This window comes from Chaetura pelagica, unplaced genomic scaffold (assembly GCF_000747805.2).
Source record: "Chaetura pelagica isolate M959 unplaced genomic scaffold, ChaPel_1.0 scaffold104, whole genome shotgun sequence".
NCBI lineage: Eukaryota > Metazoa > Chordata > Aves > Apodiformes > Apodidae > Chaetura > Chaetura pelagica.
In genome coordinates, this window is record NW_009953786.1 from 8,270,075 (window position 1) to 8,288,845 (window position 18,771).

The 18,771-nt window shown below is 35.7% G+C and overlaps 1 protein-coding gene across 3 annotated transcripts in view; it reads right to left on the bottom strand.

Moving 5' to 3' along the window:
- MAK (male germ cell-associated kinase) overlaps window positions 1-18,771 on the bottom strand; it is a 25,038-nt gene that overhangs the window by 4,888 nt on the left and 1,379 nt on the right. For 2 of the 3 annotated variants that reach the window (XM_010000926.1, XM_010000927.1), the window contains exons 2-11: window positions 17,666-17,720; window positions 16,617-16,738; window positions 15,480-15,559; window positions 13,186-13,318; window positions 12,923-13,094; window positions 8,717-8,884; window positions 6,688-7,026; window positions 5,451-5,617; window positions 4,756-4,886; window positions 3,145-3,276 (exon numbers count right to left, since the gene is read on the bottom strand). In XM_010000926.1, the coding sequence (XP_009999228.1) occupies window positions 3,145-3,276; window positions 4,756-4,886; window positions 5,451-5,617; window positions 6,688-7,026; window positions 8,717-8,884; window positions 12,923-13,094; window positions 13,186-13,318; window positions 15,480-15,559; window positions 16,617-16,738; window positions 17,666-17,720 (1,499 nt within the window). Of the gene's footprint in view, window positions 1-1,183; window positions 1,272-3,144; window positions 3,277-4,755; window positions 4,887-5,450; window positions 5,618-6,687; window positions 7,027-8,716; window positions 8,885-12,922; window positions 13,095-13,185; window positions 13,319-15,479; window positions 15,560-16,616; window positions 16,739-17,665; window positions 17,721-18,771 lie in introns of all 3 variants that reach the window. The other variant, XM_010000925.1, reaches the window with a different exon arrangement.

An 18,771-nucleotide genomic window follows, 5' to 3' on the forward strand; every position in this document is an offset into this window, starting at 1 on the left:
GCAGGAATAAAGACAACAGGGCAGGATTGGACATTTCATTAGTATTTTAATTAACCCTAGACCACATAGAAAGGTTTACACTAAGTTTCAGAGTTAGGTAGGATCTTACCTTTTACTTACAGCTACCTCCTTTACTGGAAGCTGGTTTAAGAACTTCAGTTTTTGAAAACTAGTGCTCAACTTCTTCGGCCTATCTAAAATAATGGAACCAAAATTCTTTTGTGGGAAGTGGTGAACCCTTTGAATTTGACTTTGCTAGTTCTACAGTTAAAGGCCTGCTATAGAAGTCAGATCCAATTACCCTCTTTTTTTTTTTAACCCCAAGTATAATTCTACTGTGCTTAGTTTTGGTCCAGATCTTTCTTTAAAGCACTGCTGCCTCAAGAAGGCTGATGCAACCATCCTCATATGGAAGCTGAGAAACATGGTGCAGTTACACACAAAATTAGCACTGAAATTATTGTCCAGTTACAGAGGAATCTGTTACAATACTTAGACTCCACGCCCCAAGAAAATTTCTTACCTTTTCCACTGTGTCATCACTTGGGACAGTGTTAAGGCTGTGCTGGCACAACGTCCAGAGAGAAATGCTTTTCTCTAGTGCTGTGGTTCTATATTCAGTACTGACTTTGTGAACTACATCGCCATGCACAGTAATTTTATTTTGAACTTTATCAAGTATGAGCAATTTTATATTAATATTCAGCATTGTTTCAATGGTATTTGCAGTAAAACATGCAATATCTCCTTTGACAGTTTTTCTGTCTCCTGAATATCTGGCAACACTGCTATCTGAAAGTGTTCCTTCTCACACAAACCCTCCTAGTGCTCTGTGGATAGAGAATCAGAATGCAGTCAATGGCGCAAGTCCCAAGTGCTGCTATGAAGAAGCAGTGCTTCATGAGAGATGTGTATGCTGCTTCTTCAGGATCACTTCCTCATCATTACCCAGGAGCAGGGCAGTGATATGCTATGGATTATAATTAGAAAAAGAAGATTGACTTTTAAAGCACCATAAGCGCCAAGAGTCTAGAAGAAGTCACAATGAAGAGAGAAAGGTTTGACAGAAAAGATTGCAACTGAAAATTAAATCTATCATGATCTGAAATCTGATTTATACGTGCAATTTTTGTAAGAAAATTTAAAACATAAGTATGAAATATGTAGAGACCCAGACTATAACTGCTGTAAGTTACCTTTTGGATCCTCTAATTTTTCATTCAACCTTTCTTTGCATGATAGCTTTTCGATAGGTATAATTAAGTTCTCATCTGTAGACAAGGAAAATGAAAGGAAGAAAAAGATGGAAAGACAACTTCAGAAGAAGTGCATGAAGAACCTGGCTAGGTGATGTAAAAGAAAAGAGAAAACAAAACAAGGAAGAATAAAGTTCTGACAGTTTTGTAACTATAATGCCTCATTCTTACATTTTCTCAGGCAGGAAATGTTACTCCCAACTAGTTACTTTATAAGGTCCTTTCTAATAATGGAATAGAAATGTGATTTACTAACAATGCAATCACATCCCAGTCACACAAATATATAAATCATAAGTTTTGGCACTCAGGTGTATCTGCAAAGTTGACTGATTGTAACCTTACAATTCTTCATAAATAAAGCTTCTGTAACTATCTGCTCTTATCTTTTCACCCTGGGGTAACCTGGTGGATGAGGGGGAAAAAAAAAAAGCACTTGAATAAACTAAATGTAGTTATTTAAGCAGTAAACAGCACAGTGTCAACTTTCAACTCCATCAATATGAAAAAAGAAAATATGCATAATTTACATGTGTTGTAAATTCAGTACTCCAGCTATTCTGGTTTGATGTCTGTCTGTCTTAAATGTTGATTGCTCCCCCAGTATAAGAAACATGCAATTTAAGATACTGGTGGAAATAATACCAAGTATTTTGAATCATACAAAAGAATCAGTTTTATGTTTGTTTTTTGTTTGGTTGTTTTTCTTTAAACTTTTGGTAGATGCCAAAAATAAGCCAGTAAGACAAAAGCTGGATTTTAGCATTAGTATTCATCTTAATTTTATTTTCAGTGCAATTCAGTAGGTGAATGTCTAGTTTATTTATACATACTTTTGCAAAAAGCTTTTTGCCTTTTTGTGCTTAATTCCCTTGCAAGCCTGTTTAATTAATACATTCATTCTGATGCACCCAGATACTGTATTTCACGTTTGCTAAAATAAGTCTATTTTATTCCATAAGAATACTGGTAAGTGCTGTTATTTTTCTATTTCCTAAAATCTTTCACATGATTTCAGATAAACAACTTACAGCTCACCTGACTTCTAGAGGGAAAGTCAAGTTTGGTGATACTACAGAATGGCTACTGAAGGTCTGTTAAAAAGGGGCACAGCATCCGCATGTAAACAAACCTTATGAAGTTCTTCTGTACAAGCATGGAAGGTTAGGTGCTTTAATAGCATGAAAGTATTTGGGAGTGACTCATACTAGTTGAACAATGGCTGCAAAGTTGTTAACAAGGTAACCTTCCATAACAGGACGAGAGAACTGTATACTTAAAGGGCTTAGTGGTCAGGAGATAGATTTTAGCCTTGACTCTGGTGCTTTCCTCAGTGAAATATCAGAAAAGCCATTTAACTATTCTTCATCTTCACTCTATAAAATGCTGATAATAATAAATGTAGTACCAAAAGGCACCTTATTGCTAGTTCCTTGCTGAAAATAAGAGGACTTTTCATAAAGCAAAGTATTTAGGACAAGGCTAGCAGATATATTTAGAATATTAGGCAGTACCTTCGGTACCTTAGCACACGAGCTACCACCTTGTTTTCATACGTGAGACTGCTGTTTATATATAGTGTTCCACACTGATCAGGCAGTAATGAGGTCAAACCATTTGCTTAAATTAACACAGTAAAATAATGGTCTAAGAGGATTATGGACAAAGTTTATCTTGACTAAGCCTTATAAAAGGGGCTGGTCTGTGCTTCCTTTATGCTCTGAAAACAAAACATAGTTTTTATGTATGAAGAGTATGATGTTAATACAAGATAAAAACCATTAGCCTAGAGGCTAAGCCTGACAACAGAAGTTAAACCAGACGGCCTTAACTATAATTATTAAAGTATGATGAGATATATTGTGACCACTTTTAATTACACTTTTACCTGTAGTATTTCTGCTGAAAGATAGTCCTCCTCCAGCATGTGCCAGTGGCTTAGAAAACAACTGGTTGTTCCAGGTTCCATGGGATCCTTCTTTATTGACTGCTACTAGAGAGACACTCTTGGGGTTTACACCTTAGAAAAAAAAAAATGGAAAAGGTTATCAATTTTCAAAAATAATTCAACCAATGAAATATGGAGATTTCTGGAACAGTAATACAATACTGACTTATTTGTGGTATACTGTAAACATCATTAATGTAAGGGAATAATGTCCATTGATCAGATCAGATTTTTCAGCCAAATCATGAAAATTGATACACTGATTTAAGAACAACTTCTTCATGATTCCAAGAGAACTTTAAAAATCCTTTTTAGTACAGTTACTTTGTTTCTATAAAATCACAATCTCATTATTGATATTTTTGACTCTTAGACAATTAACAAAGATTAAATAGACCTATCAAAAACTAAGGTTCTCAAGGTTGGAAATAAACTATTTCTTCAAGGGATAAGTTAAAAAGTAGGCCAAAGCAGTTCTTGTTATTTCAACATGTTACAAGCATTACAAGAGTTAATGGGATTACACAGCATGAAAGGAGCTCCTCAATCTAGTTGTAACAGAACTAAAGAAATATGGATAAATAACAAATACACTCCTTGGAGCTATTACTCTCTTAAAGTGCTGGAATTAATTAGTTTTACATCTGTGCCTTTCCCACTGAAAACTGCTAACATCAGACAGACATTAGAAGCATGCTTAAAAAAAGAAATACAGATGAACTTTTCATTTGTGTTCCCTTAGATAGGGAAGCTTCCCCTCCTCCCTTTTAAAAAGTTGTTTTGTAATGTTTTTCTTTTGGACTTGAATGTTTAATGTGATGTCTAGAGACTCAACAGATTAAAAGGTGATTTCATATTCAAAGACATCACTGTCCTAATGAATTACTGAGAAATTAGTGATACATTGTAACAAAGAAACTTGCCTGCCAATCAAGAATTCCTCTGTGAACCACCTAAATTCTGCTATGTGGATTCAGTAGACATCATTACATACTTACTGTAATTGTGCAAACCATCATGGTAATAAAGAAAAGATACTAAGTGAGACACCAAGGAAATAATTTGATAACAGAATACATTCAGAGTACTAACTGGAGGAAACATTCCCTTTTATTTCTCCTCCTTCCAATTCTTAACCTTAACAATTACAAAATTTCATGTTATTTTCCTGACAAAATCTCCCAGATTTAGACTAAGGTATCTATTTATTTTTTAAAGAGGATGACTGCCTTGGGAAGGGAAATGAGTGTGTGAATTCCTACCAATGTGAGCAGCTGAACACTTCTAAGCACTTTTATATGTTACTGGTCAGAAGAGGGCCTGTGAACTTTTATGGAGTACAAGCAGGGCTGAGCTCCCTTCCTCATTTACATAGGCAGGAACTTCTGCATTGTGACAAGATATGTTTAAGAAAGGCATTTAGTCCAAAACTTGAAAATGTAGCCCAGTTATGAAAAGCAAGATGATCCATTTAAAATCTAAAGTTTCACTGTACTGAACGTAGATTGTTCACAGCTTTTATTTTCTGTATGTATGGACTTTTACCCTTACCAGGTAGATATCTTGATTGTCTTAAATAGTACTGCTTTGCTGATGTATTTGATCTTCCAGAATCATTTCTCATCAGAACCTTATTTTCCCCTCCTGGCTGGATACAGCATGAAGCTTTTGGTTCTGGCACACTGAAAAACCAAAATGTTCAAATAATGTGACCAACAATTCCAGGTCAGAATACTACAAGCAGACTCTAGCCTGAAGAGTACAGTGTTCAGCTCTTCCCCTGCTTTCATCACTAGAATTTATTTCCACAAAGTAACAGCCAAATCTCAATGCGCCATGAGAGTCTGACCTGGCATTTTGAAGAAAAAAGTGTATCCAACACTATGGAGTAAAAACAAATGTGGAAAACTGTGGCAGAACTTAGTAATAAACTTAACCAACAATAAATTAACCAAACAAAGGAAAATAAGTTAGTATATGTGATTTTAGTAAAACATGTGGTTTCTTAGTAACATGACAAACACCTAAACCATACAGTGCCTTAACCAAATTTGATTCAGTTAGGATATTACTGGAGCTATATCAACACCACACCCAAAGCTGGTCTGCACATACAGCTCTTTGCATTCTTGCAGAATTTTGGTCACTTAAATACTAGCACATTTGTCTTAATTAATCTATAAATCTACTGGACAATGTTTACCAAAAAAAATTAAAAAATAAAATTTTATAATTACAGGACTTACCTGAAAAGATACTCTTTGGTTTTCTTTTCTTTTAACAGTGCAATGCTTGGCTTCTTTGAACATGACATTCCAAATTCAGTGTCATCCAAGTCATCCCAGCTATCCATAGCCTTTACCAAAGTCTGTCCCCAACGTCTTCTGCAGCTTTTAGGACCTACTGCACCATTCTGAGGGCCACTAGCTGCTTGATTCTATTTTAAATAGGAAAAAAAATCACCTTGAAGTAAATACTAACATTTTGTATTTTATTCCTAGTTGCCTTCCTGACTACTGCTTAAGAACTTTGAGACAATTTTTCCCATTGTGTTGTGCATATTTTGGTCTTAGTCTCAGAGTGATTTTAAGCACCAAACATACCAATAATCCCAGCAGGTATTTTGAGTGTAGCTCTTTTGGACTGTCATCCTTGAATTGCTCAAATCTATCTGAAGTAGTGAAGTTAACTTTCTGTTTGCAGACCCACTTCAGTGCTTAGCCTCTACTATGGGTATCTTGCTGAACTCATGCTCTCAAAAGTGGTAAGATGAACCATCAAGAAGCAGGGCACAGTGGTGCAGACCATTCATGGCAATCATGCTTAGGGTTTAGGAGTGCCAGTATCTATAGGCCCAAAGTTAATACAGCAAATAAAAGAAGTTAGCCAGGCCTTTCCTTAACATTCTCTTCCAGAGAAAAGATTAGATTTTAAAACCATCCTTTCATCTGTCTGTAGTTTGCTTTCCAGTATGTTCTGAATGCCTGTTATTTTTAATAACCTTTATATTGCAGTTTAGTGAGTACAAGCAGAAAGCAAAATGAAGATTGCAAATCAAAGTTGAATATTAATCTTGCTAAAAATCTTATTGGTTAAATTCTTACATGCTTAGGAATTTAATTAATTTTCTCAGGTATTTTCCGGGTTCAGGCAACCAAAGGTATCCCTTTATACTTTTCTGTAGTATACAAGCAATATTTTTGTGAACTGTTTCTCAAAGGCCAAGAAAAAATAGCTGTCACAGCCACATTATTGCATAAGAATGTCAGTAAAGGCTATTATAAATGAACATTTATTGTTGTTACAAGCAATATATTATTCTGATTTGCTGTAAAATTTCAGTAAGAGGCCAGTTGTATCCTTATTAGTCCCTAATAATCCATCTGTATTTTCTCTAATAAAAGTATCACCACTTTCAAGGGATCACCTGGTTGAATGTAGTAAGAACTTTTACCACCTAAGTATTTATTGAAGACAACTTACTGGCAATGAGTTTTTATTGATAGTTGGAAAAAAGGGTTGTGTCTGTGGCTGCTGCTGTTTTGGTGCTTGCTGGTTAGCTGTATTCTGTGGCAACTGAATTTGCTGGAGAGGCTGGTGATTAACTTTTGACAGGGGCTGTGGCTCTGTTTTGTCAGGTACGTCAGGTGAAGACAGAGGCTCTGGCTGAGGTACAGCTTCCAGTTTAGGTACAGCTTCCAGCTTAGGTAAAGCTGTCTTTGGCTCTGTTGGCTGAACTGGTTTCATAGGAGTCTGCTTCTCCAGATACTGTGGAGGAGGTCCTAAAATCTGGCCAACTTGAAAGTAAGGGTGCTTCAAAGCCTGGAGAAGATAAAACATAGTATTTTTACTTCAAGTTGACTTTGGTAGCCTCATCAAGGATCTAAGCAAGTTTCTGAAGCATTTGAGCAAGCTCTACAGCACAGATGCCAGATGGATACATAATGAGAAATATGTAAACAGTATGTACTGTTAACTGTCAGTTCTGTATTTTAAACTCTTTCCACCATATAATTTAGTAAGATGGATACACTTGTTCATGTTACAGCACTCATGTTCTTTCTTTCCCTCCTTCTAGGTTTTGCAGTCTGTGTTTTGAGGTGCATTTTACATTCAAAACCATTCTATACTCATGCAGTAACATTTCCATCTTAAAACAAGTAGTCTCCACCACCTTTACCACATGCTTTATTACTTGTTTCCACTGCTATGCTTTGGCAACTCAATGGACAGATTTATTTATTTATTTTTAAATTATTATTTTAAAACGCCCAAACAACAAAAGTGTGATGCTAGCCATTTATTATTAATGTATGGGGCTTACAATTGGAGGATGTTCATGAGAAAAGTTTCTCCTTCATTTTCTTATCCCCCACCTTCCCTGGTTTTGTTTTGCTTTGAAGTACAGGCTTGCTGCGCCTTCATGGTGTTTATTGGGAAACTACAATGCCTGTCTTCAGGCAGATGTGAGTTTCATTCTCTCTCTCTGACCTTTTCATGTCCACTGCTAGATGGACAACATGGACATCACTTACTAACGCAGCTCCTCCTATGTCAAAACAACACGCTCTGCTACTCCTTCTGGGTTGGATCCTACTCATAGTTCTCAAAGCAATGTTTTGCCTCAGCTGCATTTGAAAATCGCTGCCTTTGTACTCACTACCAAGTACATGCATTAAACTCTCTCTTTTGGCTGTGAATTGCACAATTGCTGCAGCTACTTCCTTGACAACTCACTTGGGCAAAAGCTGGTTATTTGCTTTCCTGAAGCACCACACAGTATTCAGTGTAGGGATAGATAGCACTGGTCTACAGTTAGATCTCAGTGACTGTAAAAATAGGTATGCTTTATAAAGTGGAGAGAAATGGTTGTTTTACTTGGTACCATCTGTTTAACCACTTCTGAATCACATTACATCCACCTAGGATAACTTGCAATACATCCTTTTTCTTTCCCAATTGTATTCCCCTTTTATATTTTCTAAATAGGATTGCATTAGGTATGAATACTAAAAAAAAGAAAAATCAGTAGAATGTAACCATATTTGGTACCTGAAATATGTTTTTTAAAATTAAATTTTAATTAACCTTATTATAAATTAATCTTAGCTCTTCCATTCTGCATTCCATCTGCAGCTTCACAAAAAGCAAAGCTTAATTTTCAGTATCCCACTTTGTACGGACAGGGGAGGGAAAAGAAGGCAGCAGAAGTGACTTACAGTTACAATTCAGAAAACTTGCAACTTCAATTTTTCTCTATCCTGTACAGAGAAAGTTCCAGAATATGCAAATACAAAAGACAAAACTGCAGAAGTACCTAAAGAGTTTATGATGTTTGTTGAGCCATGTTTAGAACTTTCTCTCCTCACTACTCAGTCCCATTCCCACCAAAGAGTTCAAAATGAGGAGACATTTCTCTGGCCATCAGTATTAAGACAAGCAATTGATTTCTGTATCTACAATTTCTTAACAGTGAGAGAAAATTAATTCTTAATCATTCAGGTGCTCAGACCTGACTTGCTGTAGGTCTCTTCTTTGGATTCCAGTTCAGCATATCACTCATAAGCTGTATTGCTTCATTGCTTGCATTTGGGATGAGAGTTTTTAGGCTTATTGGGACACACTGTGGGAAACGGAAATTCATGGCAGAAGCAAGGTGGTATCCTTCTGGCCAGTCACTCTGTTTCAAAGGAAAGAAAAATGAGCACCAAAAAGAAAAAAATACATCTTTGAGTATTAGACTAAATTTAATGTTATGCAGCTTGAGTCATGCTTGGTCTGAGTAGCTCCTTCCTATATAGTGGAAAACAAGCTTCCTTATTTTCCATTACAATTATTACAACACCAGTGAACACAGCATCAGTCTCTGATGACAGTCCTCAAGCTCTCCTGTGGGTAAAGGTGGAAACATCACTGCAGATACCACACTTGGACATATTCTGTCTCAAGAAGAGAGTGCAACAGTACCAGAATCAGTATTGAATATCCCAGCTATGGCAGAAAACAGCTCAAACAGCTGACTTCAACATACCTTTATTACGGGAATAGTAGAGGCGAGGCCTTTCCATCCAGCACACCACGGTTGTGTAACCATGATGCAGCCTATACACTATACCACCAGTAAGATATTCAATGATTATATTGTAACTAGACACTATTGCAACAGAAAAAAGCTACGACTGCCAGATGAAAGGTGGGGTTTTTTAAGCGTTTAACTTTCCAAAAGTAAAGCTTGAAGTTCTACGTTTCTTGATATTGTTTGAATACAGAGCCATAGGACCAAAGACCTCAAGAGACCATCCAGTCCATGCTCCTGTTCCTTTCTGGCAGTTGCAAAAAGTTTCCTGTTTCTGTCACTACAAAACTGCTCTAGTTAGTCTATTCCAAATCTTAATTCTCCTCAGTATTAGAAAAATATAAGTTTCTATTACAACAATAAAAGACCATTGGTGAGTGTGCTCTCATCCATGGATACCAAGAAGAACAATTTCCTTCTTCTCTTTAGAATAGTCTTTTATATACACCTTTTCTGGAAGGGGTATTTCTTCTCTTTTCTTCCAGTCTTCCTTTGTATAAGCTAAGGAAACCTGAACAATTTAATTTTTGGGCCTAGTCTTTGTAAGTTTTTCTTGTTCTTCCCTGGACTCCTGATTTTTTTCTCTTGAAAGGTGAAACTTTAAACTGGATATGATATAGCAAGTGAAACAGAAAGATTAGTTCACACATGAGTGAACAACTCTCCTTTCTCTACACACTGGTAAAGGTGTTTGCCTTTGTTGCAACAAAATACTGTTGACATACAAGGCACTATATAGCTCCTCCATCCTCTTCTATGGATGTGTCAGCTGGATATTTATCCCCAGAAATTTATGTGGCTGATTACTCCTGCCTAAGTGCAGCATTCTACACACTATTTAAGATTTATTTAAAGCTATTATTTATAAGAAACCCTGAATTCTAATCTTGTCTTGTAAGATACTCAGTTCTTCCCAGCCTGTTATCTACCAACTTAAGAAGTAAAATCTATTCCACCAAAAGGCCTTTAATACAATTTTAAAATTTAATTAGATGCAGAATCACTCGAGTTGTATTCAATCTACCTTTATTTTGAATGGGGACAGCATCTGAAACCTTACTAAACACAATGTATGATATTAATGCTTTTCTTCTATCCACAAAGCTTGTTACACTGCTACAAGAGTATATCAGATTGGTTTGATAGAATTTGGTCTTAAGATTTGGCTATGTTAACACAGTCTGTGGTAATCAAAGAACTCAAATATAATTATAAACTAAGGCTGGTTAAAATATGGCTCAAGACTCCAAGTGACTTCCTGTTCCACCTCAGAGAATAATTTGTTCGTTTAAATTAACGGAGACAGACCCTTTCCTCCTCAGCTGCATCTCCCGCCTTTATTGAATTGATGACATCCTGTTTGCCAGAGGTAGTGATAACAGAAGAGTTTAGAACAAAATAGCAAGGTTTCCTTGTTGACCTAGTCAAGTATGGGGATAGAGTGAAAATAGTAAAAGTGCAAAAATAAATAAATACATTTCAGTTTATTAAAAAAGAAATTTGAATTCAAGTGCCATTGCCAACCTTTAACTAATGAAAATGTATTTCATTAGTCTTTCCTTTTCAGGTTGTCATCAGCATTTTCTTTACATTGGCATACTACAGGTGCACCATCACTGCTAGTACATGAATGGTGCAATTTTATGTTTATTACTGGTTTTATTTATAAAATAAAGAAAGCAAGATTTAATAAATAAAGCAACTCCATTTATAAAAGAGTTCCCTGTCATTATTTAAAAAATCCAAACTGATGGAAGTCATTAGTATGGTATTATGGATTTAAACAAAGGAAGGCAAATAGGGATGAAGATAGCTTCTGGGAATAATTCCTGTAATTCTTGATTGCATGCTAATAGAATAAAGAAAAATATATGTCTGAAAAAAACCCCACAATTTGTAAAACTATCTGCAAAACTATTAGACTATTAAAATAACTGCTTATATTTTTCAGAATGCAGAACAGTACTTCACTAATAACAAATGCATAATTTGCTGTGATACATCCTATCATAATATGTAAGTACTCTTCTTACCCAGTGATCTCCCTGAAGAATACTTTAGCATTGTCGTAAGGAGATACAATTCCCAAGTCTGCCCAGCAGATGGTAGGGGCACAAAGGAACTAATTACAACTTCCTGATCCTAGAGTGCTGACGTACAGTGTCTCTAACCCTTAGGGTCCTTAGAAGAGGCTACAGTTTTCTCTGAAATACTCAGCTGGTGACGCTCCCTGCTTTCCTAAGCAATCAGCTTGCTCATCAGGGAAGGACAGTGTGTAAACAGTCATTATTTGCTTCTGTTCGATTACTTGCAAGGTTAGGGAAAAAACGGAACAGGCAGCTCAGGGCTGCTCTGCTACTACATGCAGTGAAAATCTCTCTGATCTCCCTGCATTTCCAGAACTTGTTTATGCTATACATTGTAAATGTACAAGAAGTTATTATGTTGCTCTCTTTCACAGATATTCTTAATATATATCAAAATGTTCTTACTATCTTAAACTTGTAGGTTGTTTGAGAAATTTTAGCATCTGTGTTTGAAAACTCGAGTCTTAAAATACTGCTCATATTACACATAATTTCTGACACACAATAATCATAGCAAGCACTGTTTTACACATCACAGGAATTTTCACTTTGTCCTCTAGACTCAGTTTTCACTTCCACAACATACCATCTGTAACTCTCCACCTCTGACCTTTTACTCTGCCCTGTCATGGATTGGCACCTGTTTCTCTGTATGTTCTCTTGGATGTTTTCCCAGCACTTAAAGCTCTTCGTGTTCCCTGCTTAACCTATTTCTGTTTTAAGCTTTCTGTTCCTCACTTCTCTATTGATAACAACTCCTTTACTAGACAGGAATTAGGGTCTATTTTATATCAGCAGAATACCAATAAAATTGATACATTTCTCTCCTACCCTGTGTTCAATCAGTTATTTCACGCACAAAGTACTGATATTGGCCATCTCTTATTCTCCAAAAAATACCTATTGTAAACTTACTCTCTTATTGCATGTTCATAAATCCATTTGCTAAAACAACTTTTTATTCCTTTTAAATAGTATTTTAAATAGTATTTAGCCCTTCCAGAAAATAATTGAAAATTGCTTCCTCTCTAAAATACTGCACAATTTTCTTTTATTCATTGCTAATAATACTTTATGAGAGATCTGTGTTTGAGATGTTTCCTTTATGCTTTGAAAATAAGAAAAGCATAATTTGTCTTATTCATGGTATCTTCTGTAAGCTTCAAAATCTGGGTGCTAGCCTTGAAGAATACACTGTCAGGAAAGAAAGCAAATTGGCTGTGGCAAGGTAAAATCCTAGACTTCTGATTTTCTTTCCAATATGCATAGCTTTAAAAAACTAAATTAAACCATTTTGTCTGGCTTTCATCAGAGGACAGCGAGGCTACTTGTAGAGGTATGATACACAATAGATGCTAAAATACAACTGAAAACTAGCATTACATGCCTTAATGGAAGCTTAAAAGAAACACAGTTGAGAAAACCTCAAACCTGCAGGAAACTTAAATACAAAACAATAACTTATATGTATATTCTTACAGAGATATAACCTTTATAATAATTTTATTTAACTTTAAAAAAAGTACAGTTGCAGGAAGTTTTTTAAAAGTCTTACCTTCTTTGGAGTCCCTAACACTTGGCAAATTTTGAAGATTTCATCTACTTCACTTGTGCCTGGGAAAAGAGGTCTTAGTGTGTACAGCTCAGCCATTATGCTGCCAACTGCCCACATATCAATAGGTGAGCTATAAACAGACGATCTTAGCAAAACTTCAGGAGCGCGGTACCTGTGAGGATGGAAAGAAATCATAGATATATTAAAATGCTAAGCAGAGAAAGGTAACTCTTTAAGATCATGGATCACCTTAATGTACTTACCACCTAGTAGAAACATAATCTGTATATGGTGGCTGAGATCTTAGTTCTCTAGCCAAACCAAAATCTGCTATTTTGACAAGTTCTGGTCCAATACAGAGAAGGTTTTCAGGCTTCATATCTCTATGAAAAAATCCTAGAGAAGACCAGACAGAAAAGAATGGCAAATAATTGTGTCATGACTTCTTAAACAGCCATCTTAATACAGTCATCCAAAATTGACTTTGGGCTATGTTAGAAGAACATAACTTTTTGTTTAATTGTTTTTTCTAAATTAAAAATAAATGAATAGTAACCCTCACTCACAACAAACACAGAAATTTTCTCTCCAGTAATTATTACAGCAAGTGTTTTTAAATTAACAAATATAAACTGTCATTAACACTAAGAAATATGAATTGGCACCAGTATCAAAAAACAAACCAATTTCAGAATGAAACCTTCTTCAAAAACTTCAACTGTATTATCATCTTTATATAATAGAAAACTGAGCATCTGACAATCTTACTTCATTTATAAAATTCCTTGACTGTTTTTTAGCTAGTTTGTTTATCATTGTGATTTACATTTAAAAGATACCAACACTTTGCCCAGGAATGATAACAGTAATGAGCCACATAAAGTTTCTTTAATGCTTAGTGTTGGCTTGAGCACCTGTTGGTATACACAATTCGTCATAAATAATTTTAAAATTCCCTTACTACAATAAAGCATTTGATTTCTGCATGCAGAAACTGACAACCACTGAAAGAAACTGGATGAAATTAAAGGGAGATGTAAATATTCAATTTAATCATACCTGACATCCCCAAATGCTTATAGTAAATAAATAAATAAAATTAATACTGTAACTTAGAAATGGCAGTTTTAAAGCATATCTCATGTCTTTCATGTAGAAATGAGGAATGAAAAGAGGATGCTAATAATAGGAAAGCATATATGATTTTTTTACTGTGAGAGTGACAGAGCACTGCAACAGGCTGCCCAGGGAGGTTGTGGAGTCTCCTTCATTGGAGACATTCAAAACCCACCTGGATGCGTTCCTGTGTGATGATGTACTTTAGGTGACCCTGCTCTGGCAGGGGGGTTGGACTAGATGATCTTTCGAGGTCCCTTCCAACCCCTAGGATTCTATGATTCTATGATCCTGATCAGAAAGACAAACCAAAAATTTCTGGGCATTAGACAGTACTGAACAGAACTGATGATTTATTTGAACTCATGAAGCCAGGGTATATAAAAGCCAATCAGATAATACTAGGAACATAGTTTCTTATTTAATTTTCAGCTAATGTTTTCATAGAATCAAAGAACGGTTTAGGTTGGAAGAGACCTTAAAAATCATCTAGATCCAACCCCCCTGCATGGGCAGAGACACCTTCCATTAGACCAGGTTGCCCAAAGCCCCATACAACCTACCCTTGAACACTTCCAGGGATGGAGCAGCCACAGCTTCCCTGGGCAACCTGTGCCAGTGTCTCACCATCCTCAGGTTACAGGATTTCTTCCTAATGTCTAACCTAAATCTCCCCTCTTCCAGTGTGAAACCAATACCCCTCGTTCTATGACTACACACCCTGGTGAAAAGTGCCCCCTCTCCTGCTTTCCTGTAGGCTCTTTTATTCTCTCTGAAAAGAATACCAATGTGAATGAAAGTACAAAATAAGATAGTAAATTACTAGTTTTTAAATGCAAATGAGCTTAATACCAGTATTTCAGAATGCAGTTTGCAGACAGATATTAAACATGAGAGTTAAAAGGTCTGTAAATGCTGGGAAACTTTCTTCTTGTGAGCACACTGCACCTCTTCTTTCAATTGTGCTTATAACTGCTAGAAAAGTCACATCTCTTTAAATATTTAAATCCAGATTGTATTTGACAAAGAGACTGAAATTCTTAGTGAACAAGTTATTTTAATTTTTTATGGACATAGGGCACCATATTAATTATAGTATCTCAAGACAGGAGAAGCTACCATCTGTATCCATTCTCTTTCAATAGATCTTTCTGAGGAAAGAAGAGATGCACAGAATAGCCCAGCATCCAGGCTTCTTTAGTTTGGTTATTCACCTGGTGCCTAAGCTTGAAATAAATAAAGTACTGGACAGTACAGTACAAAAAGATTAATATCTGTTTACAGAAAAACAAGATTTTAAAATACCTCATCCTTGAAGCAGGTAGGAATAATTTTTATTACAGACAATTAGTAGCATTTGCTAGATATTTTTGTTTGTATTATGACTGTGCATTATCTTATTTTCTAAAAAAGTGCGACACAGTTAAACTCTGAAACCTACCGTGTTTATGGATAAAAGCTAGCCCTTGTAATATCTGATACATCATGTTTCTGATGGCTGACTCTGGGAACAACTTGTTTCTGTGAAGAAACAGATTAACAATTTCTTATAATTAAAAAAATAATGTATTTTCAGAACATACTTATTTCTTAATTTTGCACAACACATCATGAACAGATGAAAACAGACCTGTCAAGTCTTGAGTACAAAGTAAGACAGAGGTAACTAGTTCTGATCTCAAAACTCGCTCGCTGCCAGGCCTTAATTTCACTCAAAGTTCTGCAGAGGTACTTCTCTGCAGAGAGGTTCACGATCCTGTCTTCTCTGTAGAAGGTGGTTGGCCAATAGTGTACTCGACTATCTGGTCATGGAATGCACAGTAATGCTGTAAGGAAGAGACTGCACAGTGTAGCACTGTGGTAGGTGTGCTACCCAGTGGTACCCTTAGAGGAACCCTGATTGAGAGCAACACTTTTCAGCTATAGGGTAGCACTGTGCAAGCAACACAAGCAGCGACCTCAGGATGCAAACCTAAGAGCTTTGCACGTTAGGAGATAAAGGTGCATGACAATGTCTGAAGAAACCACACATTAGAGGCAAAAGAATTCAGCAAGGAAAAATGTTACTGAAAAGGCAGGTCCTGTTCTGAAATTCACCTTGCAAGCCTTGCTATGTACTGTTTGTTCAAGATTGCAACATCAAACAGCTCGTCCATATCTAGGTCTTATGAGCATGCATGCATGTACATGCAGATGACCATCCCACCTTAAGCCAAATCCATGAGCAAAACTAGAATAAAATATTTATCCAGTTCTTCATACATTTTAGTGAAGGCTACTAAAGAAAAAAAAAAAGTATTTGGAATTTCTCTCATGGCTGTACGCACCAAAGTCATGCAGACTATGGTGTTAACAGGTGAACAAACTGTTCTTTCCAAAAGCATTACAATATTGTGTATTGTAATGCAGAGCAATGCAGAATTCTACCCTCGGACAAGCAGGTGCAGCAACTCCTGTGCACATCAGTGGGGCTGCAAGAAAAGCCTAAAACAGAAATTCCAGTGTGTTTTTGAAGATAGCATAAAAGCCATAAAATAAAGCATGATAGCACACCATTTGTTCTGTAAAACAGACGTACCTGTCCTTCATTAACTGATAAAGATTTTCCTTCATGTATTCAAATACAAAATAGAGGTGGTCATTTTCTCGTATGACTTCTTTCAGTTTTATTACATTGGCATGATTTAGCTTCTTCAGAGACTGCAACAGTAAAATATGGCTTCAGATAATTTGATTTGGATTACTTACAAGAGCTAAATTTTTAACATGTGAAAGTTTCTAGCACGGAATTTACAAAACGTGTCCATCTGATAGTCTATTATTTACCTTGGAATCTCTGTTTCAAAGAACAACAAAATAGCACTTTAATTTGAAAATAAAAGCAGCAAAGATATTAATAGTTTAAACTTCTATTTCTAGGGGTTACATCACAGCTGAGGTGCAGATTAACACAAAAACCTAATTCCCTACAATAAAAGACAGTTCTGAAGCTGTACAGCTCTTGCTTACAGAACTGAATAAGAAAACCCAGCAATTTTTTGGTTATGAACAAGGCTTCTCTTGCAGGTATTCTTTTTGGAGATACTGATTATGTGCAATCTCCAGTAAATTAAATCTAAATTATGGATACCGAACTCCTGTGTTAGGAAGTTTTGTATATACAGAAAATCAAGATGCCCCAACCATGGGATGATTTGAAATTTATGCTCAGGTTTTCAAGCGTTACTCTATCCTTTGACTTGCCAAAACTCCCAGTGCTTTCTACAAATGCCCCCAATACAAGATCTGAGGACTGGATATAAATCTAGAAATCTGCCAGTAAAATGAAAGAGCAGGATCTTAAAACACAAAAACACATTCAGACACAAAATCAATTTTGTATCTTCTCTCAAAAACAAAGAGGCTTAGCTATAAAACACAACCACTGCTTGAGAATAGTGGGATATTCCACACAGCAGCAGGAGCTCTAGGGGAGTACCAGCAACCCTTGGTCTTGTAGAATCTATCACCCTCATTTAAAAGAGTTCACAGAATTTGGCTTTTTGCTTCAACATTGTAGATGCCCTTCTCCTCCATGCAAACCTAACCAGACACTTATTTTTAAAGGTAGTATGTCCACCACTTTACCTTGACTTCTCTCAAATTCATACATTCATCCCATGAATAGAACTTTCTTTTCATTCTGAAATACAAGTCCAAGATAAAGTATTTTCAGTGAACATTGCAGAATGCCTTTCAAACAACAAAAATCTAAACATGTTATTTTCTAAGTGTAGCAATAGCTGTATTTTGAACTCAATTTTTAACATTCCAGATTACCCATCAGCAATATAATTAAAAACAAACTCAAGTCTTAGAATTGCTAGAAATTTAAGTGTTTGCTGATTAATCACTGCAAACATATTTTTAGAGGACTAATTAGGCAGAGAGACCATGATACTCCATGGTGTTTATAAAAAACATCAGGAACAAAAAATCCCATTTTATCATTTGAATTGTGCTCTTAAGAACAAGGAAAGCAACAGTGTCACTGCACATAAACCACGGATATTTCAAACCAGAAAAAACACCTTTTTGTGCCTAAGTTGCACATTCTAGGAAACAAGAAAACTGTATTTTTGAAATCTGCAAAGTATTTTTACTATTTGACATTTTAATTAACCATCTGACTTGATCAGTCACTTTTATTATCCTGTTCCAAGGTATTAAATACCAAAGAAAAATTATTTCATTTTTTCAAGCAGTACTTATACACATATAAAATAATCTTTAAATGAATTGTTATATGTAACAGTTTGATACATTTAATTGTAAGTCTTGCATAGATAAGAACATGGGTATTTGGTGTTGCTTAGACCTTCGGACAGAGTTGTAAGTGTCGTTATTTGCTGTGTTTCTGTAAAGTAGTAGAACCTAGAGTGAAGTGATTTAAACCCAAGATTTTAAGTTAAAGTATCTTCAAGCAAAACTGCCCCCCTCTCAAAACCCAAACATAAAAATCACACAGAAGAATTCCAAACACTGAAATAATGAAAATGAAAACCACTTCCTACAAAACATTGTTCCTTTTCCCTAAAAGTAATGAAAACAATCAATTACAGATTTTTTTAGCTTCGATTAATATTATTAACTTTAGTACTGTACTAGCAGTATATGGAGAAACCTGAAATTCTCAGAAGTTCTTTAAAACAAAAGCTAGTCAATTATATTAAATTTATTTTTCTGTAGTAAAT